Raw genomic sequence first — 20,051 nt, 5'->3', positions numbered from 1 at the left:
AATTGTTTTGTTGCTTGTACAAAACAGAAAATGAAAACAAGCCGCAACATCAGAGTACAAATTGTACTGGAATATCAGATGTAAATTCACACAATCAGACGTGAAAAAAAAAAAAAAAACTTGCTGTGCCTGGAGTGTAACTTACTTAAAATGCATCAAGAAAGGTGCATTCGCTGTTCCGTCTCACCTCGCTCTCATGTTTTTAATTCCCAGCCTGAATCAACACACACTTTGTCTGCATTTGATTGTGTTTGTATGGGTATTGACCTGAGAGAGCCTCTTTAACTGTCAAACAAGGAAAAGCTACAGTTCGGATTTAGCCTGAAAAAAAAAAATGATTACCCATGAAAAAGAAAATCACAGCTAGGAAGATTGAAAGTGTCGTTGCTAATGATTTAGCAAATCTTAGAAAAGTAATTTTCCATTTCTACTGAAGAAAACCACTACCAGACTTTAGCTCATCTCTCGGCCTCAAGGGAATCCTTGTCGCCATCTTGAGCGGGGCAGGAAGTTGCTAATGATACACCCTCGAACCCTTGGTTTTGCTTGAGGGAAGGAGAGTACAGAACAGATTCTTTCATTGCTAATCCTCCTCTTCTACGTGCTTAGATCAGACTCTCAGGAACACTGGCTGTAGGCAGCGGTCGTGCGAATACACTTTAGAGAGAGAGAGAGAGCTCTTTTTTTTTTTTTTTTTTTTTCCTCCCCTTATGAGTGCAGTGGTGTGTGAAACCACCATCCAAGTCTCTGTCTCTCTTTAAAGTATACTCGCACAACCAGTGCCCAAAGCCAGTGTTCCTGAGACTCATTTACTCTCACTCTCTCTCTCTCTCTCTCTCTCTCTCTCACTCACTCACTCTATGTATCACTGGTTATCACAGCCTTCCCTGTCTCTGTTCACTGTGAGAGATGAAGCAATGTTGCAACCTTCCCTTGCCATCTGCCTTCCGTTTTTTTTTATCACACTCTTTGTATCACTTTGTTTCTCCCACTCCTCTTCCCATTTTATTTTTCATTAAACTCTCAGTCTTTGTTGTCAATCTTATCCTTTTTTTTTTACTTTCTTCAACCATTCTCTTTTTTGTTGCCTTTCCTAAACACCTTCCCTTATTTATTTATTTATTTGGGCCCTTCCAATCTTCTTTCTCTTTGCGTCTTTTTCTATCTCTTCTCACTTGCTCTTTAATTTATCTTGTGCCATTCTCTTACTTGATTTCTGTGCTTCTGTCATTCTCTCTCTCTCTCTCTCTCTCTCTCTCTCGTTTAGAATTCATTGCTTGTCTGTGGAGATTCTCCAGCTTCTCATTCAAAGTGACAGTGAGAAGTAAGAGTAAGAGACAGGAGAAGAAGTGGCATGACCTTTTTGACCCTTTCTATTCTCTCTCTCTCTCGCTCTCTCTCTCTCTCCTCCTTCAGTTTTCATCCTTCTATCTTCCTCTCCTCATCTTTCTCTCCAGTTGCCATGTGAAACTGATCATGATTAACCACTGCAATTAAGCCTCACTGTTCGGTAGGACTGTCACGTACAAAGAACTAATCATAGAACTGCGAGAAGTGGAGGAGTTTCAGGCTGAAATGTCCATTTATTTTAAAATTCCCCACATAACACATCTCCAGTTTTCACTCTGACCACACTGCGCCCAGTCTTACCGACCCAGGCAGAGCACGGGTTCAGTATGTGACTGATTATGTACATACTCAGTCTCCAGACAGGTTTAGTAAGGCCAGGAAACACCTGGAAATCCCATAGCATTTTACTGTATGAGTTTTAAACTTGTAAATAAACCTAGATGTCAGTTTGATTTGATTGGTTCTGCCTCAGATAGTAAACTGAATGTAGAACAGCATGTTCTTTTATTTTACTGTTTGATGTTTATTAACTGAAAAAAAATCATAGTTGTTTACTTCTCTTTTATCTTTTTTAATTAAAATACACAACTTTTCTAAACAATAGATCATTCTGAATCAGATGTAGATGTTATGGGCGAGGAAGCATTTAAAAAACATAAAAACAGTCATAATATTGTTTCAAAATACTGAGTAGAAAAAAGACATGGAATGATAGTTAATGAAATAAGCCACTTCAGAATGTAATTAAATGTACTTATTTGTTAAGTTAAAAAATAAAAGATCAGTTTGAAGTGGATATCAGTGAATATCAGCATGATTCAACTGAAATGTATTTACTAAGTGACTTATATCTGTATTTATCATTTGTTTAAGATGAAACAGTCAATTATTTTGAAAATGTTTTAAGTCTAAATGAGAGAATATGTTTTTTTTCCTTCTGGATCCACACTCCGTAAAACCTACCGCTCAATGTGGAGGCTCTTCTTTTGACGGATAGTGGTCCCACTGCTTCCAAACAATCGTTTTAGCCACAGTGTACATTTTACAGTAGTTTGCACTCAAATCTATATCAGGGGGTTTGAATCTCAGTAACTGTGCACATTTTTTCCACTATTCTACACACCTGATCTGATGTGCAAGGAGCTAATTCAGCAGTTTACATGTAGAAAAGAAAAACGGCATGAGGTACATTATTGGTCACTAAAGGAACAAGCAGTTTAAATATACCTCTAAAGGTACAACAAAGTCCAGTTTTGTTCCCTAAAGGTACGTTACATTCTGTTCTCCAGGACGAGAGGTCAATATTTGTAATCTTTCATTATAGAACTGTGTCAAATACAACAACATAATATATAAGTCCTGGAGATGAAATGGAGTGTAGGAAATCAACACAATTTTAAAATCTACAGTTACAATAAGGTACATTTATGTTCCCTATGGGTACCAGAGCAGTGCGTTTTTCTAACAGTGTAGGAGTGTTAACCTGAACTAGGAAAGATCACACGATCCAGCATGGAATAAAATGTAGCATGAATATTTTATAGTTGAACAGCTTCTTGCTACTCCAAAAGGTAATGAAAATCATGTAGTAACAAAATAATGCATATAACAATCTATAGCAAATAAGTCTCCTTCTTTATTTTTCCCCAAACTTAGCCCCAGATGGCGTTGACCTTTTCATTATTGATGCATAATCAATGCTTCGCCAACTGTGCGTGACCGATTGATTTCCCTACTGTCGCCCGTCAATCACATCTCAAGGCTAACTGCAAAATATTGTCTCAGTTGTCTCAAGACAACTGGATGTTGCATCCAATTAATAAAAAAATCACCTTTCTATATGCCGTCCCCTCAGTTGTTAGCACTAATAAAGTGCCAGAGATTGATCTTTTGTCACTAAGCCAATGTGCTCAGCAAAATTCCCTCAGCTCCACTATGCTAGCATTAGCTTTTGAAGACAGAGATGTAGCGGTCTAGACAGATAATGCTTTAAAAAAGAGTCTATTTTCATTTCAAAGGTTGCTGCTGTTATCTTTGATGGGGGGTGGATTATCTCACTGATGGATTATAATGACTCATCACAGTGATTTTCCATCAAGCCTTTTAGTCTCCTCTGGAGATGTTGCTAACGTCCCACTCCCTTACCCTTCCAACATAAGAGAGTCTTCTTAAAAAGCTTTTCTTGAAAGCTCTTCAGCATCCACTCTAATCTGTCTCACATGCACGCACACACATATACGTCACGCTTGGTTTGGAGGGTTAGCAGCGATTGCCCACAACCCTCATGGCTGAGCTGTTGCAAGCGTGCCTTTAATTAATATTTAACCCTCCACAAGCCCAGCATGCTAACGCTAACGAGGCTCCATGTGGTTGGCTGAGCAAGAGGTGCTGTAAATGTCAGCACCGGGATACCATCTTCCTGGCAGCTTTAGAATGACTTAATTAGTGCAGTGGATACACACACACACACACACACACACACACAGGTTTGCGGTTGGGTGTCTCTGAAGTTTGTAGCATGAATGCATTTGCTAGCTTACCTCTTTGTCATTCGTGATGGAGACATGAACGCTGACATACCTTAGATTTCAGAATATTCTGTTCCCACAGGGCATTGAGTTTTACTCATTTCAAACATCTGGTTGTGAACAATTGCATGCAAGAATCTTAATGTTGCTAATAATGAATTAATGCTAGTCACTGCCTGCTATCAGATCAGATCCAATTGGTTCCCCTGGCTAATTGGTTCATTATTGACCACCTTAGTGCCAATGTTTCTTTACTTGTGTTATTTAATGAGGACAACAACACTGAGATTAAATTGTCATTGCCACATGAGCCCTGGTCAAGAACACAGAGCATAAAACATTAAAACTTAGCACAGTGGGCTTTTGCTTCTTTCCCTGAAGCTTATTTAAAACTTTTTGTGTAATTTGCCCCCCCCCCCCCCCCCCCCTTTCATGAATAATCATAATTGATTTCCAATATGGACTGGATTGATTAGGAACTGTTCAATGTTCATTAAGCTCCATTGTAAGGTCTTTAAAAAAAAATTAACACTAAAGCTCAAGTAATAGGAAACGTATACACAACCATACCATGTTGACCCTATCATTAGGACACCATTAATTCAGTTAACTGACTTTGTGGAAAAATATCGTTCTTTGTATTTATTGTAGGTCTTTTGTATTAACTGCGCTCTTTTGTCTGTACTGTGTATATCATGTTATTTGCGCTTGTTCTGTAGTCCACCATGGTCCTGGAGGAATGTTGTTTCATTTCTCTGTGTACTAGTACATAGCTGAAATAACAAATCCTCTTCATCTTGAACTTGAAGAGCCTTAGCCGTCTGAGGCTGGGAGTGCAGAGCTCACTCTGGTGCAGTAGGATGGGCCCTCCCTCAGCAGCCCAGCAGGATGCTAACCAGTTGCATAACAGGACTGGGTTTAGTGTTCTCCCAGTGCTCTGAGCTTGAATTATGTTGTGTCTTATATGTCTAATAACAAACATGCAAGACATACCCTTTCAGCTTGGTAGCATTTTGTGATTTTTGGGTAAATAATGTGTACATAGTTTTAGTGCACAGAGGGATAAGCCTGACTCCAGAAAAAGTAGAAGAAGTTGCACTGCCCCCTCTCTGTGGACTGTTTAACCTGCAAAAGTTATATAAAAAAATATAAATAAATACATTTCCTAAAGATGCAAATATAAATCAATTACGCAATAATACACAAGAGGGCGTGCTATTACGTGAGATATTGGCGCTGGTGTGCTGCGGTCCTGAAGATCAGTACACGAGTGCCAATATATCACGTTATACCACAAACCTGGAGTGTGTTATTGCGATTATACCACAGTTCGTTATCGCTGTTTATTATTATTATTTTTTTTTTTAACAACCTTCCGCGACCTACACACGTTCCTTTTTGCTCTGGATCTTTAACTTTCTGAACTGTGGTTCTCTCCAGGAGCCAGTCGGTGTTCACACCAGTTTTTTGGGAAACAAGGTGGCATTATTCAGAGCTGCCCTCTGTCCAAATCAGGACAGAAGCAAAGATGAATGCATACATTCAATAAAATGCCATGGTTTATCCATTGTTTACAGCATATTCAGATTCTAGTGATATATATCATACACTAAACGATGCCAAGTTCTCTCTGTTTAAATGAAAAGTGAGTATTTTGCAGTGCTGCTCCAGAGCCGTGCTGCTGAGCTGGTGAATGAGAGCAGCGGAGAAAAAAGACGTGGCTCGACTCGAGTTAAACACAATCGCAGAAACCACATAGACGTAGCCAATTGCTTTTTATTTATTTATGATTTTCTTTTGTTTACAAATCAGAAAGCAGATAACGGTCCACTGCACCATAACCTTTTACTCTGTTCAAAATAACGTGCGTGAAATGAAAATGAACCGGATCACCGTTGGGTGAAAAGTCCAGGCAGAGCTCTGTCTTGTAAGCATTGGCATCGTTGCTAGGTTACATGTATTTTGCGGAGTGATACCTGGAGGGCTTCAGTCAGAGTGTCATTATCGTGTAATTTTGGCGCCCCTGGAATGTCTCTCAGCCAATCACATCACAGGGTCTGAATTAACTGTGGTATAATATATTATTTACAGTTTAGTTTTAGCCTTACTTTTAAGTGTAATGTGAAGAGATGGCTCCCACTTGCAATGTATAAGGAACATACTTTTTAGAGGTTTAATTCTTGTGATTTTTTTTTTTTTTTTAAAAGTCGTGAGCGTAACATATGTATGTTTAACAAAGTCATGTGTAACGTGACTGACCTTGACCTCTCTACAGATGGGTGTTTCTGGGATATGTATTCAGTCAGTAAAGACAAGCACAGTCCACTGTCTTGGTGTCTAAGAACAGAAGAAGCACATACATAGAAGAACAGAGAAAACACATGGCGAACAGACGTTTGATCATCTTCATTCTGTGTGCCACCAGTCTCTGTAATTAAAAAGCAGCTAGGATAGTGAAGTCTAATCTGAACAGATGTTAACAGTAACATGATGCCACGCGGCTTAACTTCAGTGTTGTCTCTCTGATGGCCCCAGCAGACTGTGTGTTGCTGATTCCTGGCCCGAAGCCTACTTTTCTGTTTGGGCCAGACACTCTGTGAAAATGTGATCTGAAACTGGATTCTCTGAAAAGTAGATGTGTTTGTTCTTGGCAGAAAGTCTTTTGTTCGGTTTTTAAAGTGTCTCAGGCAGAAAAGCAGCTCGCTGTCTGTCAACACTGGGTGTGTAATTGCTTTATTTAAATGAGAGGCGGTGTAAATATGGATTTAAATGAGGGCTTGGTAGAATTAACCTGACGTTCAGCATGCGGAGGTCACGCAGATTCGGCAAAAACCAAAAGTCCGTGTCCACCCTTGCAAAAACACTCACACTGCCGTGACCAAATAGATTTCTCTACTTCGCTTGAGGGAGACTGAAAAATAATTGCAATGATTTGCTTCCCAACTCTGGAGGCATTCACTTCTTGCTTCAAGTTCAAACTACACAAACACTTCTTTTATGAAGTAAACAGTTCTTCAAAACACAATTTCTTCAGTTGACTGTGAGTCTGGTGCAGTTGGTCATTGTAAAGTCAACTGCTCTGCTACTGGTGGGAACTGGACTGAGCTTCTAACTTCTAACTTCTAACTAACCACCATGTCAGTGTCACTGCAGCGCTGAGAATAATTCACCACCAAAATCATACCTGCTCCGTGGTGGTAACCCTAGAAAAAAACAATACTGTAACACACTCTATATTTTCTGTAGGATGAACTTTTTATTATATTTAGTATTTACATTTATTTTGTTAAAGAACCTGTATTTGATCAAATTTCATGAGCTTGTAAAAGCTTGGACTTAATATAAACCACTTGAGACCATGTTTAACAGGGGTTTTTCCAGAGATATGAAGGGTTTAGGTTTTGAAATGGGTTTGAGTTGTAGAGTATTCGAGTACACTTGATTCTAGGGTTTCCGAAACTTACTGACGCTCTATAAATAAAGTCAAAGATGCGTTCTGAAACTAAAAACAGTAGCACGTTTTCATGTGTTGAGCTCATTAATGTGTCTCAGCTGATTGCATGTCAGCTGTAGCTTTAAGGCACATGTTGCTAATTAGGTGCATGAGCTTGGTGTTTGTGTTGTTTTGACCACAGCTGTATGTCCTGGTTATTTTAATTGATGCTTCTTTGCGGGACTGAGTTAAACGGTCCATTTAGGCCACATAAGGGACAGAGAAAATACAGCCTCAGTATTTCCTCGTTTTTGTTCACTGTCTTAGGCATTGTTTAAATGTCAAAGCCGTCAGTCGATAATCTCTCCTCTGTTTTTCTATCTTCTACCCAATCGCGTAGGAAAATGTCACTTTTAATGTCCAATTAACTCCAATGGTTTGACTTTTAAAGGCTTTTTTTTTATTTAACGATTGCTCTTTGCCAAAAAAGAGAGAAAATCCTGAGGCTAAATTTTTATGCCATGACTCAGGCCTTTAATTTCCTCCTTGTCTGTAGCATGCACATTTTCTCTTTAAATAATTGAAGAGAACTGATACAAAGATTAGTTTCCCGCTGAATCATAGTCTGCCAAAAAAAATACTGTTTTCATGAGCCTCTTTCACACAGGCAACGTCTGATCCCTGTCAAAACATAACAACGTTCCTTTTACATAACGTTTACTTGCATTTTTACTGATGATAGCATGTCCTGTTTGCTTAAAAGGAGAATTATATTTATTAGAGCGTCTATCATGGGTAAAGGAGGTTTGAACCCTGTTCGCAGCAACTCTAGTAGCTTCTGAACTGTTATTACCAACATTCTGCTAGGTTAGTTCTGCATGAGTGAACAGATTCATCTCCAGTCATCCCAGAAAGTGTTTGGACATAGTTTCATGCTTAAATGTGTAATAGAATCACTGTGCTAGACCAATAACTATCATCTACAAATCTAAAGATGCATTTATTTTGGGGGGAAAAATAATTTCTCCTCACATCATCAGTGTTTTAAGAAACACTGTTTCAGAAAATATGCCTGAGCCTTTTACTTAATGTAAAATGAGCAGTTAAAATAATCCCAGTTATCCCATACTTATAGAAATGTGGGGAGTATTCCGTCATATCCTGGGGTTAAAGAGTTTTTAGCATGTTTTCCCGAGAAGGAGGCGTTTAGTGATGTAATGTACAGTTTAAGTATGAGTCTAAGCTCAGCTGTTGAACGACACACCACGCTCAAATCCAGAAAATAACCTAAAGAATCCCTCAGTGAGGAGAAATATAGCTGTAGGTATGTTTTGGGCACAATAGCAGCCTGCAGTATGTGTCTTACTCATTAAGTTACCCCTAAATGGTTTACAATAACAGTGTAAAAGATTGATCCATGCTGTGTGAATCAAATAGCCCCTCCCATCTGTTATTTTCACTAAGATTTCTTATCCAGTTCAAATTCATCATTAACAGGAATGGCATCCTGTGAAAAATATGACATTACCTCAGCTCCCCACATAAAACTGGTCCAAACCAAATAGGGCTAAAGTGTGTAAATACTCCTGAAAACACTGTATATTAATATCCTCAGCAAATACAGTATGTAGAATACTCCGATCTGACGGCAGGACAGTAATTCTGATGTTGTGCTTCTCTCTTGGTGCAGGAGCTGACCGAAGTGACGTTAGACAGCCAGCAGACACAGGCCTGGGATCAGCTCCGCTGCATGTATAAAGGACCCTCCAGAGTAAGACACGCACACATCTTCACACTAGAAATGCACTGACATTTTGGTTGCATTTAAAATACAGTTGGTTACTGTGAGTGTACAGCTGGTCTGTCACTTTGCAGCTGTGGCCATGGTTACCATGAGTTCACTGTTTCTTACTGTAAGAACAATAACAGATACTGGGAAAAGTAATCTTACGCTAGATATTTACTCTGTGCATATTTTTCTATAAATTAAGGCATATGCCATATTTCTGGGCCATTGTCGTGGCTGTCTTTTTAGGTTAAATGCCCTGTAGGACATAATTTACACTCATTTAAATTGTGATTCTATTATAAAATGCCAACTCCTTCTGTTCTGTTGATCATCTCCAGTATTCCATATTTTTAGATTGACTTTAATTTCAAACAAGACGTCATGGCCCATGCAGGATACAGATGTAGTAAATATTTCCAGTGCCCTTCCTGTATGCATACGATCAGATAAGTCAGCGTAGATAGTGCTGAGGCTCATGGAAACTGCAGGTGTAAACAGTAATACATTTCATTTATCACTGGATCACTGAGGACCAGGTATGGAGCTCTGAAGGTACGAGTCTGTGTTCTCAGCGGTTATAAATACCATGTGAGTATTTTGGATTTATATGTGATTCTGCAGTAACTGAGAATATTCTTGCAGATAGGGAAAACATATTATTTATTTTATTATCATTTTCAAAAGCCTTATAAATCACTGTCACGAATATCTAAACCGTACACATGGATTTTAGTTTCTATTGTAAGTGTGGTTCATTTCATGGCAATAAAAACCTCTCGCTCTCTTTCTCTCGTGCTCTCTCTCTCTCTCTCTCTCTCTCACACACACACACACACACACACACTGACTCTCTCCTGGGTCTGTGGTGTTTGCTGATGTAGGTTGAGGGGTTAGTGTTGATCAGCAGCATTGCTGTGTCTGAGGTGAGAGAGAGAATACACTCATCTGTGTGTGTTTCTGCCTTAAGAGCCTGTTACGTAACACACTTCACACACTGTCCTCCATCAAAGAGCACAGCTTACACACACACACACAGGAGCTCTCCCTCATTTCTCTCTCTCTGTCGCTCTCATTATTCCTCTCATACAGTCTCCCTCTATCTTGTTTACTCATACCTGTCTGTCTCTCTCTCACACACACTCACACACAGTCACTCATTATCTCTCCCTCTATCTACATCTCTCAAGCCCTCACTCATCTCTCTCTCTCTCTCTCTCTCTCTCTCTCCCCCTGTTTGGAGTAAATCTGCTAAACGGGGTCTTTTTTGCACCATGCCCCATGTTGAATTCCCCGTTAGAACGTTCCTCTATGGTTCACTCCGGGAACACTCCTGCCAGCGTTATCCAGCAAAAGGTCTGTAAACGGGGACATTAAAGGCCCGTGTGATGAAAAAGAGTTTCCTGGGTTCTTCACTTTCAAGTAGGAGTGGGATTTAGTTTTGAAACGTACCGTATGTTCCCCAGTCTATGCCATCCCTACAGGAAAAGCTTGTTTTCTAGTCATGGTTGTCATCTCATGGCCACTAACAAATTTAAATATGAAACCAAGCAGCCCTTCCCACTCACACTGTGGCCTTGTTTCTGGAGTCGGTCTAATGAATTTGGAGCTAATATTTAGGTTCCGAATTCATTCATTCATTGTTACGGCTTATACAGTTCAGCAGGGTCACAGGGATCCGAATTCATCACTTCATCAACCATCACCATGTCATTTGTGACTTATTTAAAGCTAAACATCATTGTGTGTGTGTGTGTGTGTGTGAGAGACCCATTTTCCCTCCATCCATTTCAGTAATTAAATGCAAGCCTTTAATCCTTATCAATGCTTTTTCTGCCACACACACACACACCGTGTGAGTCAGAAAGGGTTTTTTAACAGTGTGCATTTTCTATATACAGTGAATACAAGTTAAGCCCTCACACACCTGCTTCTGTGATGGGGGTCATTGACCCTCACACTTCTAGATATAGAATTCTATCTCTCTCTCTCTCTCTCTCTCTCATGAAGATGTTGGAGCATTACTGTGAGGATTTGATGACACTAAAAGAGTCAGATGAATGAATTTTCATTTTCTTTTAGAGACAAATCACTGGGAACTTTACGTTTTACAGCTTTTACTGTAATACAGCGGTACACTGTGGTTACCACGCAACACAAAGTATTAGTGGACGCGTCTAACGTGTGTTGATCTAATGATTCACAGCTGCTTTGACTGTGGTTCTTCTTCCTGATTTTGGAACTAGATCTCTGCACTTTGCGAATAATGTTTTGCATAGTTTGTGTTGAGGCTCCTGCAGTTTAGACACCCATTCATTATTCCACTTTAGATATCCAGCAGTGCCTGGTGGTTATTAGCTATTCATGAAAGTAGTTTACAGTGTAAACATAGGCTGCTCTGTGAAGGATGGATTACCAGCTTCTGTAGACAGGTTCTGAAAACACATCTTTTTTTTAGGGGACAGAATTATAAAATTGGACAGCCCGGCATTTGCCTGAGTTTTTGGGCGACAGCTGTTTGACGCGTGGCGTGATGGATTCAGAGCAACAATAGCATTTATCTCAAGAAAGGAGAAGAGCTGAGAGGAATGAAGATGAATTGCTTTCCCAGGCTAATGGAAAGTGGATGGAGAGAAATCTGTTTTCACTTTCCTTCTCTCTCTCTCGCCTTCTTCCTGTGGATTGACAGGGATAAGGACTGGAGGGTCTGTGTGTGTCTGTGTCCTCTGAATGACAGTGGTCTGAAAGCGTTGGCCCCATCATCGGTGGACTGCCAGTTTGATCCCCTTTGATGGCTCTTCAATACAGTAACCAGGAATAGTCCACCTCCAAATCTATACACTAGCCATGAGCTACTACTACTACAGAGCCAAGTCCGTCTGCTAGGCAAGGGTTAATACTAGCGCTATCAAAATGAATGCGTTAATACCCATGGGAATTTTATTTATTTTTTTGACTGCAAACTAATAATTTACCAATTTACTCTATTTACAGAAACTAGTGATGTATTAAAGGGTTTATCTAGCATTTTAATTATTATTACATTTTTAATTTATACACACTACTAATGTAAATAACATTCCATTGGGTTCATTTTACATTGATTCCTTTATTCATTCATTGTCTGTAGCACTTACCCAGTCCAGGGTCGCGGTGGGTCCGGACTCTGCCCAGAATCACTGGGAGCAAGGCAGGAACACAACCTGGAGGGGGCCCCACAGGGCCACACACACACACACTCACCTAACTTTTATTTATTTTATTTTTTTTGGACTGTGGGAGGAAACCGGAGCACCCAGAGGAAACCCATGCAGACACAGGGAGAACACACCACACTCCTCACAGACAGTCACCTGGAGGAAACCCACGCAGACACAGGGAGAACACACCACACTCCTCACAGACAGTCACCCGAAGGAAACCCACGCAGACACAGGGAGAACACACCACACTCCTCACAGACAGTCACCCGGAGGAAACCCACGCAGACACAGGGAGAACACACCACACTCCTCACAAACAGTCACCCAGGGCGGGACTCGAACCCACAACCTCCAGGTCCCTGGAGCTGTGTGACTTCATTGTTTTAACTGATTGACAGCATTAGGTTATACTCAACCCACATGCTTGCTACAAGCTAGAATGCTAAGCACTACTTGAATATGGTACACTTGTACCTTTTTCCCAGTGTGTCAAGCTACACTTAGTGAAACAAGGACAAATTATGGTAATCTGCGGCAAATTAGTGCTCGCTGTCAATTTGGATGATTTACACAAATACAAGCATAAACGTGTGTGTGTGTGTGTGTGTGTATGTGTGTGTGTGTGTGTGTGTGTGTGTGTGTGTGTGTGTGTGTGTGTGTGTGTGTGTGTGCATGGCCTACAGATTATAGAAAAGTGAAAGGAGAAGGCTAAGCAGTTAGTGAGGTACTGTTCTGTCTCATCAGTTATAGGGAGCCTGTGTATCTGGAGAAGACGTATGTAAACTTAGACCAACATTTCAGCATGTCTCCTCTATAAAATGTAATAATTTACATTGGTCCCCACACAAAAGAAGAGTACATGGGGTTTTGTTCCCCCAAATATGATATATTCCTGTTATACACTCACACACACAGCTCAGAGAGCTGTCATTAATATCTATTGCACATTTAAGATTTATCCTTTTACTGTCACTGGCTTTTTATTGGAGTGGATGAAGTTAACACACACTCTAACACACCTGCACACTCATCCTTAAGAGTTATTTTAAAGAGCGTCTGCAGTTAACAACCCACCCACCCAAACACACACGCGCTCGTGCACACATACACACACACGCACACATTCCCCACAGGCTGCCCTCCTGTTTAATTAACACACCAGGACTCCTCAGCCCAGTTTCAGAGCTTTAATTAAACAGTAAATGGGTTCAGAGGACGAGTAAATAAGAACAAGATTGGAGGAGGAGGAGGAAGTGGGGTAGTGGGAGAGAGAGTCCTACCTGTCTCCACTTCACTGTCTTTCTATCTATCTATCTCTCTCTCTCTCTCAGGAAAGTGAACAAAGAAAAGTAAAAGCAGGAGAGGGAGAGAGAAAGAAACAGGCAGAGAAGAAGAGGAGAGAGAAACAGAGGATGTTAGAGTAGAACAAGGGAAAGGAAGGAAAGGGGGGAGAGGAGAAAAAAGTCAGCCAAAAAGATGCTGTGGCCGGAGACGGACGGACGGAGGGAAAGAGAGAAAAGTCAGTGAGAGATTAGGTTACAGCAGATGAGAGGTATATTCCTGGGTATTAGTCTGGTGTCTTCATTTACAGAAGGTGAGGTTAACTCTGTGTGTGTGTGTGTGTGTGTGTGTGTGTGTGTGTGTGTGTGTGTGTGTAAATGTGTTTAGGGAAAGTTGGCAACCAAAGCAAGTCAAAGCTGCAGTCCTGATTGCATAGCAGAACTGGCACTACAAGTGTGTGTGTGTGTGTGTGTGTGTGTGTGTGTGTGCGTGCGTTTGCATGTGACTTTGAAGTGTTTTCTAGTGTTTCGGTGTGTGCTGATTAGGGAGAGTTGAGATCAGATCTCTCTTCTGTGCTGAAACACTACATAATAAAGTGTGTGTGTGTGTGTGTGTGTTTAATAAGGTCTGCATGTGTGTAGTGATTTGTTTTTGACTTGACTTTGATTCCTTCTTTAGAATTGTAGGTTTTCTGGGGGTTTTTTTTAACCCCGTCTCTTCCTCTCAGTAAGAAGAGATGTGGTTAAACTGGAGCTCCATCCAGTACCTTAATGACAACAGTGTTCCTGCATCATAGCAGGTGTGTGTGTGTGTGTGTTACATTTACATTGTATCCATATACATTGTTCTTACACTGATGAAACACTGATCGGCCAGAACATTAGAATGAACTGCTTATTTCTACACCCTCTGTCCTTTGTTATTGTAGTTCTGCAGTCGGTGTGTAGTCCGGCTGATATTCTGCGTACTTCGTTAGCCCCCCTTTAGCCAATGGTCAGGACTAGCACAGGGCAGGTATGATTCGGTGGTGGATCATTCTCAGCGCTGCACTGAAGCTCGTGCGGTGTTGGTGTGTATTGCACGGTACGAGTGGATCAGACACAGCCATCACCATGTCAGTGTTACTCCTGGTTTAAGAACGATCCACCACCAAACCATACCTGCTCCGTGGGGGTCCTGACCATCGGAACAACAAGGTGAATCTACAGACTGTACACGCAGAACTACAGGGGGCTCCTGAATGCTCAGTGGAGCTGCTAGAGTCACCGTGTGGACATATTTACAGTCTCCTAAAGTAACTCTGATGTTAAACTCAGGAACCAGATCTAAATGTTGACAGAGAAACCTGGAGCTTTTATTCTATTGGTTCTGTGGTGTAGCCTTATTTATTTATTTATTTATTTATCTATCCATCCCCCCACGGGCTTTCCTGCAAAGTTGAATTATTTTTGACATGCTACAAAAATAATTCACTAAAATAACCACACGCACACACTGCGCATTAGCCACCCACACTCTGAATCACACACTGCTGCTCGGGGCCAGGAACTCACATTGTCACAAGGTCCATATATTGATCCTTACATTACGTCAGAACACAATACATGTCACTCACATACTCTCTCTCACTCTCACTCTCTCTCTCACACACACACACACACACCAAACTGCCCCAGAGCTTTTTCTATATCCTCATCTGTCAGCCTTCCACACGATCCTCAAGGAGGTTATTATCCACCTCTCTGAGACACACACACACACACACTATTGTACGTCTGGCCTTTTCTTCCCGTGTTGTATAAGTTCTCATTTAGCAGCTGTCCAATTTCCTGTGGACAGAAAGACTGGAATATTTAGTAATTAATGCCTTTGCGTGAAGACGCCACCAGTTACGACGTGAACCCGAGGAACGGAAAGCGTCTTTCTGAAACCTTGAACGCAACCGTGACGTCACTGGTGGACAACAGCTGAACAACGCCGCGGTTAAACACCGTTATGACTGACTGTTATGACAGTATCTAGCTAAATAACCAACATTATTCATGACAATAGTCTAGCAATAAGCTAAACTCAAATTTAGAGGTACCGTTATTCTTGTAAATGTGATCGAAGTCGAGCTCGAATTCATCCGACACTATAAACCTCCGTAATGCAGCTACGCAGCCGAGTATAATCTGAGCCACCGAGTTTAGCAAGTCAAGCTAACGTTAACTAACATCAACTAAAACAGGCGAAGTAAGTGTCCTTACCCTGTTTACCTCCATGTTACAGAGGCTCTTGAACACCTTTCGTTGGTGTCCTTACATGCCCATATTGTTGGAAAAGCGCCAGTGAAATGAGCTACAGATAACGGAGTGAGCAGATGGTCCTTTCCAAAGTGCCCCTTTAAAGTTTTCTGGATATTTTGGGATCTTTGGGCCATTTGTGCACAGATGTCCCACTGTACATTGAATGATTGCAGCCAAAATCAACACACCTTTTCGTCATTTTGCATTAAATTAAGTGCAACTTCTAGAGTTGTTGTCCACCATCTACGTCACAGACAAGACGCCTATTAGAGTTTCCCAACACCGTTGGGGGTGGGGGGGCACCAACGGTCTTTTAAACCTTATTCCTTGAATTAGTAAGAAATAACATGTTTTCTGACTATCAATAAACACAAGTTAGGAACTCAGATTCCACTGTATTTATTTGTTTGACACTTTCATATAGCTGGTGCTTAGCCTTTTAAACTCCCTAAGTGCTAATATTAGGTTTTGTTACTTATTTTAAAATTCCAGCAGCATTTATGTAGCGTGAGCTGTTTATAATTAAATCATGAGTCAAATAAATAAATAGAAGCTCTCCAAAATGGAATGATACATCATCTTTAACAGGTTTCACCTCAGAGCCCATGTCTTGTCAACAACACGTTTTCCTCACTGGATATTTTTAATAAGAGTGCTGGCACTACGTCATGTTTGGGTGGGATCTAGTCAACACCAGTGTGTGAACGTTCCTCATTTCTAGCTCCCAGGTTAGTCTGCGCAGCTATGAATTAATGAAGCCATCACAAAAACATGTTTAAAAAGAGTCATATTGAAAAAGAGAAACAGCCGGTTTCCTCGGGAGACTGGAGTAATTAGCTGAATTAATTCCTGTAGGCTTATATGAACACTTATAGCAGGAGAGAAGTGTACATAAACGAACAGTATTAATGTACTATGCCTTCTGTGAGGGTTTCAGCCTCCTGTCGGATGTGTTCTCACTATGAGTTTTGTCTAAAACCGGTCTGTGACACCAAGATGGAGGCGTGACGGTATGGGGAGCTCCGTGAGCCAGGTGGAGCTTGGTGTAAAGCTGTTTGTCCTTCCATTTGAAGGAGCCGGTTGATTTTTGTTCTGGCGTCTAATAAGGATGCCCCCGGTCTTCCATTGGAGGTACTGTGAGGAAGCCCAGGACTCGCTGGAGGGATCTTATCTCCTGGCTGGCCTGGGAAGGCCTGGGGATGCCCCAGAAAGTGCTGGAGGAAGTGGCTGGAGATGGGGATGCCCTATTGCCACAGCAACACTGAGATGCATGCAGCGTTTGAAATTTGCCCTTCTATTCCACATGCACATACACTCTTTAATTAGGGGAAATAATCGAATCATATCCTATAATAACTGTAGATTTTAAAGTTCCGTTTCATCTCCAGGATGAAAAAAAGTGTTGTACTTTTACAGTGTGTCCCTTTAGTGACAGTAATGAACCTGTACAGTGCCTTTTTTAATTCCTGACAGTGTAGGATAAGCTCAGAATTGCTAAAAAGTAATCACAAATGTGGCTGATTACATGTTCTACTCAGTCGCAGTGGCTGCTTTTGCAACAGATGTCATCAGCACAAGCCTCGAAAACATGAGCGGAAACGTTTACCATCAGAATGAATGACAGCTTTTCGACTCGGCCGCATTCAAAAGGATTTCTGTACCACTTTATAATAAGACGACACGTATAAATGACTTAAAAGACAGTTTGTTACATGGATATTAATTAAGTTATGGACACTTTCCCTAATCACTAGTGTGGGGTCTGTGTGAGGGTTAAACACAGAGGTCAAAATGTTTATATATCTGAGGGTTTATATTAACTCACGATGTATGTATCTTTTTCTCTTTTCTTCTTCTCTTCCAGCTGGCCATCCTCACCGAAATCACGCACTGTCATAGCAACGAGAAGGCGGAGCTGCTCAACCCCGTCCACCCAGGAACAGGAAGCATCTACCACAGTGAAAACTTCAGCCTCAAGCTTTCTCCTCCGCCGTTGGTAGAAGAGTAGGACAGACTCCGCCCACTGTTACACTTTCTGAATAAAAGCACTACTGTGTCCCAACACAAGTCTCTGAGTTTCTCTGCTATGAATGTTCAAAACATCTCAGCCACCTGTTTCTCCTCAGCTCTGTAAATAATGAAGGGCCCATCCACATGGGTCTGTTTCAGCAACATTTCCTGAGCCTTTAAAAGGGTACAAGTGAAAAGAAAATGGGGGGTTGGGGGGGAACAGTAATGCTTTGGCAGATCTACAAAATCCCCTTTAATAACCTCCCAAAAAATACCCTGAAAAACCAAAATATCTGTTTATTCTTTTAAGCTGGTTAGTCACACGTTCACAGCTACAGTGTTCCTGAAAACTAATCCACGCAGGAGGACGCATCTGTTCATAGTCATGGTTCTATGGGGTGAAGTTTTTGCAGCGATCTGGAGCTCGTACAATAGAGTGATGGACACACAGAGGCGTAAGCCTCTGGCTGGTGGAGTGATGTATATTCAGGACTGATACGGTCTGAAACAGTGGACAGCTGGTGTGTGTGTGTGTGTGTGTGTGTGTGTGTGTGTGTGTGCGTGTGAGAGATGAAACATCAGGCTGTTCAGTTCTCTGCTGCGCCCCCACCACCCCCCACACACACATACACAAGCTCAGAGAGGGGATTGTTCTGTCCTCAAAGGCGCAGTTCACCTCCCAAACAGAATCAACAAAGAGCCTTCAGCAGCTGTGAGGCAGCATCTGATAGTCCAGCATTTTTGACGCTGTCAGACAGTTCTGAGGGCAGCAGTGTTCATTCATAAGTGCTGGAAAACATTGTGAATGTAGAACCATGTCATTTTGTTCCTTTTGCAATGTGTTGATTTTTCTTCCCCCCGATTTTCTCCACAATTCTGACCCAGCCACTTCCGACTGTTAGTTAGAACACCCCCCCGATCTCACACAATGCCCCCAGCCTTGGACGGAGAGACATGCTAAGTGCTACTGCTTCCTATCCAATTGCTGCTAGCAAAATCTCTGTGAGGAGAACACTTCCTGCCCTGTTCTGTAAGGTAACAGACGATGACACTGGCTACTATGGCACTGGCTGTTGAGAGGAGAAGCAGGGTTCTTCTTCCCACGTAGAGAGAGCTATTTTGGTGGCCTGGTCTTGGATGGCTGGGAATTCACTCTGGCATCTTTTATGAAAGTGATCAACATGTTTATCGTACTAAAGTATTTCTGAGTTGTGAAACAGAGAGCATTTGGATAGTGGACAGCTTTACCTCCCCACACGAAGTTAAGATCCTTGCCAGCTGTAATTGACAACTGCTGGCCACCGTAGTTTCACAGGCCTTGTGCTAGGGCTCTGGGAGGTGGCTCAAACCTCATTCCTCTATAATTCTGTTATAACCGCCAGAATATAAGGCGGCTGGTCTCAGATCAGTGGAACCTGAACATCTCTGCCATCACTGAAACAGCCTGGGAGGCTGTTTAATTAGCAGAGGGTTCACAAGGACACTGGGTGTTACTTTTCCCACACACTGCACCACCCAACTCATCTCAGAACTATTTACACAAAACTCTGGAGTAGTATTTGTTTCGTTTGACAAGAACTTATCTAGGACCAGCAGAAAAGAAGCATTTAACGTGTTCCCCTCTTTGGGTTCTTCTCTGTTTAATACACACTGAGTGAAGAGCCTGTGTGTGTGTGGGAGGACACAAGAAACAGTGCGAATGAAAAGAATTGAAGGGTGTTTCAGTGTTTCAATGGCAGTATGTTAAATCCTCAGGATTATAGAGAGCTGCCTGCTGTACAGCTGCAGAGAAAACGCAGCCACTTTCATCTGAGCGCTAACAGAATGCCTTAATGCTTGCCTCAGTGTTGTAGGCTTTACAGCTAAGCAAAGGTTTCAAATGTGGGTTATACATCGCTCAAGGTTCGTTATTCTGCTCTGTTGGGGACGGCTGCTCAATATCGCGCACTGCACAAATCATGCAGGCTATTAAAGTAGGGATATTATTCTGTGGCCTGCTCTGCTCTCCCCCGAGAGACTGTGATTTACAGTCACTTTACTACTCTTAATGTGTGTGTGTGTGTGTGTTGTTAGACTCATTTGGAAGCAAATTCAGGGGCTTTGACCATCTGTGGCCAGGAGTCCAAGAGAGTTTAATGGGCCTCACTCTGGGCCCCATGGATGACTCTCCCT

The 20,051-nt window shown here is 41.6% G+C and overlaps 1 protein-coding gene across 1 annotated transcript in view; it reads left to right on the top strand.

The window, feature by feature from the left end:
- The window catches only part of vps8 (VPS8 subunit of CORVET complex), a 93,628-nt gene extending 75,703 nt beyond the window's left edge, over positions 1 to 17,925 (top strand). Inside the window, exons 44-45 of the mRNA XM_066661001.1 lie at positions 9,002 to 9,082; positions 17,734 to 17,925. Coding sequence (XP_066517098.1) covers positions 9,002 to 9,082; positions 17,734 to 17,877 — 225 coding nt within the window. The 3' untranslated portion in view covers positions 17,878 to 17,925. The remainder of the gene's footprint in view (positions 1 to 9,001; positions 9,083 to 17,733) is intronic.
- Positions 17,926 to 20,051: the final 2,126 nt, after the last annotated feature.

The sequence above is a fragment of the Hoplias malabaricus genome, chromosome 2, assembly GCF_029633855.1.
Source record: "Hoplias malabaricus isolate fHopMal1 chromosome 2, fHopMal1.hap1, whole genome shotgun sequence".
In the NCBI taxonomy this organism is placed as follows: domain Eukaryota; kingdom Metazoa; phylum Chordata; class Actinopteri; order Characiformes; family Erythrinidae; genus Hoplias; species Hoplias malabaricus.
This window is presented reverse-complemented; position numbering and strand designations above follow the sequence as displayed.